The sequence below is a fragment of the Podarcis tiliguerta genome (assembly GCF_965153285.1).
Source record: "Podarcis tiliguerta genome assembly, chromosome: 2".
Taxonomy (NCBI): domain Eukaryota; kingdom Metazoa; phylum Chordata; class Lepidosauria; order Squamata; family Lacertidae; genus Podarcis; species Podarcis tiliguerta.
Genome location: NC_139535.1, coordinates 82,973,284 through 82,982,291, shown reverse-complemented (window position 1 = coordinate 82,982,291; position 9,008 = coordinate 82,973,284). Strand labels below are relative to the sequence as shown.

At 46.8% G+C, this 9,008-nt stretch overlaps 1 protein-coding gene across 2 annotated transcripts in view; it reads right to left on the bottom strand.

Moving 5' to 3' along the window:
• Nucleotides 1–193: 193 nt before the first annotated feature.
• USP43 (ubiquitin specific peptidase 43) overlaps nucleotides 194–9,008 on the bottom strand; it is a 92,795-nt gene continuing 83,980 nt past the window's right edge. For both annotated transcript variants that reach the window (XM_083429774.1, XM_083429775.1), the window contains 4 exons: nucleotides 5,679–6,006; nucleotides 3,944–4,102; nucleotides 2,710–2,868; nucleotides 194–1,690 (listed from right to left, as the gene is read on the bottom strand). In XM_083429774.1, the coding sequence (XP_083285900.1) occupies nucleotides 663–1,690; nucleotides 2,710–2,868; nucleotides 3,944–4,102; nucleotides 5,679–6,006 (1,674 nt within the window). In that variant the 3' untranslated portion in view covers nucleotides 194–662. The remainder of the gene's footprint in view (nucleotides 1,691–2,709; nucleotides 2,869–3,943; nucleotides 4,103–5,678; nucleotides 6,007–9,008) is intronic.

The window sequence follows — 9,008 nt, the reverse complement described above, 5'->3', positions numbered from 1 at the left end:
AGTCCATTTTATACTGTGTACTTTATATATTTAAAGGCTTCGAGAAGAATGCTTCAAAATCCATTTCCAGCTGACTGGAACACAAAAACCGAAATTACCCCTCCCCGTTGCCAGAACATCCGAGTGAACAGACAACCTCTGGATTAACCCACTCAGGTCCACCACTGATCCCCCAAACCATTGAGGCTCATCACGCGTTTGAGACATTTTTAATAACAAATAGATCTGTAAAACCCAAAGGCCTGCAGAAAATAGAAAAGCTGGTATTATTGCATAGGGCAATGTCTAGATTCTCCCCATATTTTTCTCTTCCCCATTACCTGGTACCAAAATAAATGCCGTCACAAAACAGCACATCCTCTCACTAGCATCATTAAAGCTATCTCTTGGTACAGAATAAATACTTTTAACTACGATTCTGACATCTGATCTATCCCTCTCTCCCAGCCCCCCTTCTAACCCCATGGTTCACAATATCCCTGTTGCATCTTCCTTCCCAGGCAAGGCAATGGTGTCACTCAGCACCCCTTGAGAAACTCCCCGTGAAACAAGCACCAGCGAAACTTTCCAGCAATCTACAGATCTTTCCAAAGGCCCTGGCACCTCCAGAGCACCCAGGGTTGGCACTCTTTCAGTACTTCCACATGAAATCACAGGCTAGTTCAGAAGCTGGATTCGGGTACAGCTAGTCTCCTACCCAGAGATGCTGTGTGGTATCTTGCCCGCTGGAAAGTGCCACAAGAAACCCCCTCTAGAGTTAGCGGTGGTGTGTAACCCTGCAAGGAGACATTGTTGTTTGCCTTGCCGAAGGAGGTTGACCTGCTCAGCAACCAGTCACTCTTTCCCTTGCTGCTGCAGGAGCTTTGAGCACGTTTGATGTCCAACTCAGAACGGCAGATCCGCCCATTGGGCAGCCCCTCAGTGGAGCTGCGGCCCAGGGTGGAGCCAACTGCTCTGCTGCCCGTGATGGAACTCAATGTACCATTGGAGAGAGATGACCGGGAAGATGCCATGGCTGGTGGCGCAACACCATGTCTCTCAGACTCACTGTGTCTCTTGGGGTCCCTCCGCAGGAAGCCAACTCTGAAGACAGCCAGCTTCCCTTCTGGCTGCTTCTCGCCCTCAGTGTCCCTCTCCCCAACACAGGGCATGGGCTTTTGGTCCTGGGCTCCTCTGCTCTTGGGCTGATAGTTGGATGGGGGAAGGTTTGTCCCAGTGCGCAAGGTCCCATTGATGTTTACTTTGCCCATGGGCTCCTCATCTTTCATTGGAGGTACTGTGCTGAGAGAGAGCACCAGTTTCTTTGGAGTCCGGGGCTGCTCGCCTACATCCTCCTTTGGCTTTCCAGCTCTTTTCATGCTGCTTGTGTTCTCCACGCTGGTGGGCACTTTGCCAGTGCTCTCTGTGGTGCCCACGCCTGTGAGCTTTGCTTTGGCGACCGAAGGCCCACTGTCCTCCCCTTCCTTGGTCATGAGGGGGACAATGGACTCATTCGTGAACCGCGGTCTGCGGCCAGACTCCAGGTATTCCACAAGTTCCCCAGAAGGCTCTGCTGGCCATTCTTTGGACATGAAGGACCATCGCAAGGGCACTGGCTTGGGGGCTCCAAGTTTGGCCTTACTGGGAGAAGCTTTCAGGCTGATGCTCCTGCCTTGAACACCGCGCACCAGGGGTCGTGACTCAAAGCCACCTAGAAAAGAAAATTAAGATGGTTGGAAGGAGCTCCAGTTACTCTCTAAAGTCAGAGAACGCACACTCTCAACACAGGAATGTGTAAGCTTGTTTAGAAAAATAGTGACGTTGCCCAGACTTGTATTCATGGACCTGAATGTACAGAACTCCTGAATTCTTCTCAGGCTCAGATTTTAATCAAAGCTGACCTTTCTCAAATTCATCTCCTTTTTACTCACCCATTAATCCTCCAATATCTCTCCCCCCCAAAATCCTATTTATCTGACTGCTGATATTATAACAGCCCTTGGAGAAAATTACACATCCTGGTTGCTGCACACCAGGCACTAGGAGGTAGATATATTCCTCCTGACTTTAGCAAACATCAGCACCAACCAGGTAAGTGAAGGAGGGAGGGATGGGGAAGAGGCTTGGATGACATGTTGGGGGATGAGTTCCAAAGAGTGGGGAGCTCAGTCTGAATGTGGACCGGCTTGCAAATAAGCTGCTTCTCAATTCTAGAAGCAACAGCTTGGTTTCGTTCCAAGCCAACTGATTTGGGATTCAGAGGGGTGGGAAGCTTGCCCATCATCTGGATACAGGATGAGCTGGGCAAATGGATGGACCAAACACAGAGCTGGAGATTGGCTCAAAAGGACTGAGGCAAATTTGCCAATTTAAAGCCGCTTAGCAGTGCGCTAGTTTGCACTAGCAGATGCTAGTGCAAGAAAAGGCATAGAAAACCACCCCTGGTTGTGCAACAGATAACTACTGTAGTCTTGATACTTCCTGGTGCACAACAAGCTTCCACTAGCACAACTATTGCACTGCAATTTGAATTGCACAAGCTTTATATTCATCCTTACACTAGCAGAACAGTTCATTGGTTGCCACTGAGAGCCATTCAGCAAAGGGAGCATCCTGCAAGCCTCATCAACAATGACAAAGGCTAGGGACCTGGTCTGCCAGCTGGAATGAGGTGGACTTTTTACCAGAAAGCCTAGGTGTATAGTGAGCAGCATAGCAAGAATCAGGCACCTTTCTCTGGGCAGCTGCTGGCATTGGTGAGGGTAGGCGAGTCCGGCATTTTTGTCAGAGATGGGCAGGTAGTAGAGCTCCGGGACACCAGGCTCTCTCGCTTGCTGTTTCCGCTGAGGCGTGCCAGCCAGTGTTCCGAGACAGAGGAACTGGTGGAACCTGCAAGAGAAATCCACAGAATTAAAGTGTTCTGGGGAGAGCCTTCCACCAAGGACTCCCCCAAAATAGGTTCAGCTGTCAAAGTCAGCAAGGGATTATGGGAAGCAGCAAGCTTAGCACAACCAGAGATCCAGATGGGCCTTCTCTTGGTCACCTAAAACTTCCATGTTGTGAATTTAGGGCTGGGTTGGTTGGCGTGAGGTAAGCCAAGAATTTCTTGAACATTACAAACCCGTAAAAGCAACTAAAAAGCTAGGGATGAAGTGGGACAGTGGAAAGGAGAAAATTATTGGCTGACATATTGAAGGGATTTTTTTATATATATAAAAAAATGCTTTGGGGGAGGACCCACCAAAATCTCACGCCCGTTTTCAGGTTCAGAGACTTTTTGTGTTGCTTTGAGAATCATGCTTCAAGAAGAAACCAAAAGCAAGCACACCCAATATACATTGTGAAAAGTGTTGATGACACTCCAAAATGGCAATGTTTCTGTTAGAAAAATAACATTTTTCTTTTATTTTTCTCTTTCTTTCTTTCTGTTTCTTTTCTTTTTGAGTGTTTTTATTTAGATTATTTTATCTTTGATATTCTAAAAAGATATTGGGTATTTGATATTAACTTTTGCATATCTTTTTTCAAACTTTAATAAAATCTATTTGGGGGACGGGATGAAAAATAACCTAGTGGGTAGGGAGGTTCAAAGAAGTGGATTTGAACTGGAACTAGCTCTGAAATCAGCCAAGCTGTTTCCTGAGTTTTAGAGAAACGGATTGGCTCTTTCTCAAGTTCATCTCCTTTTTACTGGGGGGTGGGGAGGTCTGAAACCCCTTGGGCAGTGGAGGCTTGCCCAACGAGTCCTGCAATGGTCTCACATCAAGGTAAAGCAAGTTTACAGTGACTTCTTTTGGACTGAATGAGGCCCACATCTTTGACTTACACCAGCATGAGTCTCAAGACTCATGCTCTAAAATCCAATACTGTGTCTGTTGAAATTCTGTGTGTTTGTCAATTCCACCAGTAAATGACATGGAACAGATAAAATGCCCAGAACAGTGTCACTGCACTGCTTACGCACCTCTAATAGAGCTTCCACCAGACCAGCTTGGAACCACACAGCGTCTCTGGTAGAAGAGAATATAAGCACCACGAGTGCTGACTTCATCCTCCAAGACAGGTTCCACAGTGCTGTCATCATAGCTGTACCAATGACCATCCAAGGTGTTGCGACAGTAGGCTGGGGACAGAGTAGACAACCACATTAACGGAGACACTGGCTGGTGGGACTGAACTTCCTCCAAACGTGTGGTTTATATTGAAGCTGCTGAGAGAGATCCAGACCAATCCTAATGATTATTCTCAGATGGCGGGCTTCACGCACCTCTAACAGAGCTTCCACCAGACCAGCTTGGAACCACACTGTGTCTCTGGTAGAAGAGGATATAAGCACCACGAGTGCTGACCCTTTTAGATTTTGCTGAACTACAAACTTCTGTCATCCCTGACGATTGGCCATGTTTTCTGGGGTTGGGAGTTGTAGTTCAGCAACATCTGGAGGGCCAAAGGGCTCACTAGAGGGAAGGAAAGTTGCTGGACAGTGGGATAATTTTCTAGCATGTGATCAGATCTGCAAACAGAACTGGAGCTTCACATTCATTTCCTGCTTGATAAACTTACTTGTATCCAAGAAATATTATCTGTTGCACAACCAGGGATGGCTTTCTATGCCTTTTCTTGCACTAGCATCTGCTAGTGCAAACTAGTGCACTGCTAAGCAACTTTAAATTAGCATGACATTGAATTCCTCCCACACCCTTGGTTTTCTTTTTTTCCAAAAGAGATTTCTAGTTTTCTAACTCTGAAGATAAACCTGAACACATCTGGGAGAAATGAGGTAAGAGGTGCTTCCAGGGAGCGAGATCTGAGCACCTTCTCCTGCCCCGCAATTAGCAGAAACAAAATGAAATATACCGTATTGGCCCAAATATAAGCCGCACTTTTTTTCTAAATTCCGACCATGAAAAGTTAAAGTGTGGCTTAAATTCGCGACCTTACAAAAATTGGCTTTTACGATATCGCTACTGAAACAGACATATGGTAAAATGGGGGGGGGGGGGTTACTGCCAATTTGCGAGCTTGAGACTGTTGTGCAATTAATTCAAATGTCATTCATCACTTTCCCCGTATTTTACATTGCAGTATTGATTTTTTATTTGCATTTACAGTGCTACGAACAGGTGTTTAACCCACTTGCAGGTCCTCTCTAGTACCCATAGAATTTTCTTCTACATTTGCCATTTACGGGTATGAGTGCCTGTGGAATTTTAAGGGAGCAGCTTATATTCGGGTATTGTCTTTTTTTCTCCCCCCCCCCTTGAATTTTAAAGGTGCAGCTTATATTGGGTGCGGCTTATATCCGGGCCAATACGGTATGCAGAGCAAAGATCTAAATGAAGATTCATTTAACTATAGTAAACAATGCCTCACTGTGCCTCCAATCTCTTTGGGGCTTGCTGCGCCCTCACTGACATCCTCTTCAGGCTCTGGGGAGGGTCTCTTTGCGAGCCACAAGGGCTCTCCAGCTTTCTCCTGCCATTTCCGGGTTTGAATTGAAGTATTTACTTATTTATGCATTCACACGTGAGCAAGGGGACACCTGTATTCATTCTGCAGAATTCACCATTCCTTGGAGCAGGATTCTCTTGATCTCCCTTCTCCCACAAATCCCAGCGAGCTAATCTCCTTCAGCAGCAGTTGCCCAGAGCTATACTGACTCCTGCACTTTCACCACCCACCACCAGTGGGGCACTCACCCGTGTAATGGCCGCCCTGCATGCTGCCGTGGTGATTGCAGACGGCATACAGGTCGTAGAGGAAGTTGCACTGGCCGCTTTCCAGGGCGGGGTGTTTCCAGGGGCCCCACTTGCTGCTGCGGTTGCGCTTGGCCACGTGGGGAGCCATGTCAAGCCCGCGGAGGGGGAAGTGCACCAGCGTGGAGAGCTTGTGGCGCTGCTCGCCCACCTGCCGGAAGCGCTTCAGGTGAATGATGAGGATATCGGGCAGCGTCCATAGGCTGAGCTTCACCATGCCCTGCTGGAGCACCTGGCAGTGAGGGCAGCGCCAGGCATCGTCAGGGGCCAGCTGCGGACGGGGGGGGGGGGAGAGAAAGAGAGAGAGAACAGAAAACAGACACCAGGGGCTTTGTCAGGTGTATATATATATATATATATATATTTGCTTTCGTAGATTTTCACGGGTACAGGAATGCAGGTTTTGGTGTCCTCGGGTGTCTTCCCGTGTAAAAGTTGGGGTGTCTAGGCGACGTTTCGACGAGGTCTCACTCGTCATCTTCAGGCTGGTGCTTTCGGCTTCTTGTTACTGGAACAGAGCAGGATCTCAGTGTTTGAGTTCCTATAAATACTGTTGAGGAGGTGTGGTGTATAGCCTCCAATGTTCTGGGCAGAGAGGAGGTTCCCAGGCTAGTGTGCCTTTTCTTCTTTTGTTCCTTAATTACTTGAGGGATATCTTGAGTGATTTCTTGAGTGATTTCCTGAATCCCACTTAGGTGGGTCATTAGGTGTGGATTAGTTGCTAAAGCCTTCGTGTCTTGAACTCTTGAACTTTGTGAAGAGTTTTTCTGAGAAGATGGCTGTACTGCACTTGGTTGTGCTCTGGCTTGGCTTCGTGTATAGGGGCGAGCTGTGGTTTTGTGGCCTGTGCCAGCCAGATCTGTGTAGGGATTGCAGGGGAGTGCAGCATCCGGAGGTGCCACCCTGGTTTGGCTACTGGATGGTGTCTGTAGTTTATCTGTGGAGAGGGTCTGGGTTTGGGTCTGGTGTGGTTGATTGGTGATGGCGTTCTGTGTGCCTCTGGATCTGGTGTCAGATTTTGTGGGGAGGGCTAATTTCCAGATGTCTGGCAAGCGGGACGTGTCGTCACGTTTGTTCATGTTGTGAGGGTGTTTCTCTATCTCGATGGCTTCCATGATTATTCTCTTGTGGTGATGTTCCATGTTAAAGAGCAATTTGGAATCTGCAAAATTAATTTCGTGTCCTGTTTCTTTCATGTGTTGGAAAAGAGAGGAAGTTTTTTCTTCTTTTTTGACGGCATTCTTGTGTTCTGCGATACGTGCATTTATTCGTCTGTTTGTTTGTCCAATGTACGTGGCTGGGCAGACTTTGCAGGGTATTTCATAGACCCCTTGGTTTTCCAACTGAATTTTATCCTTGGGGTTTCTGAGGATATTGGCTATTTTTTGGTTGGTGCAAAAGGCTGTTTTGATATTGTGTTTATGGAGGATTTTGCTAATTTTATCTGTAGTGCCCTTGATATAAGGAAGGAGGGCTGTGCCATTGTTTTCTTCTGTGTCTTGGTTTTTGGGGGGTGTTTCTTTTTGGATTAGCTTCGTAACCCTGTTTTGCTGGTATCCATTGGCAATTAACACATTTGAGAGATTCTGTAACTCAGTTGTCAAGTGGTCTTCGTCAGCCAGGCGTTTGGTTCTGGAGATGAGAGTCTTGGCTACGGAGTTTATTTGTGCAGGGTGGTGGTGTGATTGTGCATGTAAGTAGCGGTTGGTGTGTGTTTTTTTCCGGTAGATAGTGTGTCCTAGGGAGCCATCAGGTTTTTTGTAGATTAGGACGTCAAGGAAGGGAAGTTGGTTGTTGGCTTCTATTTCCATAGTGAATTGTATTTTGGGGTGTAGGCTGTTGAGATGTGTGAGGAAGCTATCCAGTTTTTCCTTACCGTGTGGCCAAATTACAAAGGTGTCGTCAACATATCTGAGCCAAAGTTTGGGTTTGTGTTCTGACTTGTCTAAAGCATTGGTTTCAAAGTGTTCCATGTACAGGTTAGCGATGACCGGTGAGAGGGGTGATCCCATAGGTGCTCCTTCTATCTGTTTGTATCTTTGTCCATTGTGGATGAAGTACGTGTTGGTTAGGCAGTGGTTGGTCAGGTCCAAGATGTATTCGGGGGGATTGTATTTGTTTTGAATGGCTGTCAAGGCTTCATTAATGGGCACTTGTGTGAAGAGAGATACAACATCGAAGCTCACAAGTAGGTCATTGGGTTGTAGGTTTTGCTTCTTTATTGTTTCTATGAACTGGAAGGAGTTTGGAACGTGTGAAGAGATGGATTCTGCATAGGGCTGAAGTTGCTTGGCGAGAAATTTAGCGAGATTTTGTAGAGGTGAGCCTATGGAGCTGACTATTGGTCTGAGTGGTGTTCCTTCTTTGTGTATCTTGGGGAGGCCGTAGAGTTTGGGGCATCTGGATGATTTTTCTCTGGGGATGATTCTTAGCTGGATTTCTTCACTGATAGGAGAGGCTTTTATTTTGGATTTGGTGGTTTTTTCCAGATAGGTGGTGGGATCTGTTTTTATAGGTTGGTAGGTAGGGTCTTGGAGTAGAAACAATAAAGAAGCAAAACCTACAACCCAATGACCTACACAATATCAAAACAGCCTTTTGCACCAACCAAAAAATAGCCAATATCCTCAGAAACCCCAAGGATAAAATTCAGTTGGAAAACCAAGGGGTCTATGAAATACCCTGCAAAGTCTGCCCAGCCACGTACATTGGACAAACAAACAGACGAATAAATGCACGTATCGCAGAACACAAGAATGCCGTCAAAAAAGAAGAAAAAACTTCCTCTCTTTTCCAACACATGAAAGAAACAGGACACGAAATTAATTTTGCAGATTCCAAATTGCTCTTTAACATGGAACATCACCACAAGAGAATAATCATGGAAGCCATCGAGATAGAGAAACACCCTCACAACATGAACAAACGTGACGACACGTCCCGCTTGCCAGACATCTGGAAATTAGCCCTCCCCACAAAATCTGACACCAGATCCAGAGGCACACAGAACGCCATCACCAATCAACCACACCAGACCCAAACCCAGACCCTCTCCACAGATAAACTACAGACACCATCCAGTAGCCAAACCAGGGTGGCACCTCCGGATGCTGCACTCCCCTGCAATCCCTACACAGATCTGGCTGGCACAGGCCACAAAACCACAGCTCGCCCCTATACACGAAGCCAAGCCAGAGCACAACCAAGTGCAGTACAGCCATCTTCTCAGAAAAACTCTTCACAAAGTTCAAGAGTTCAAGACACGAAGGCTTT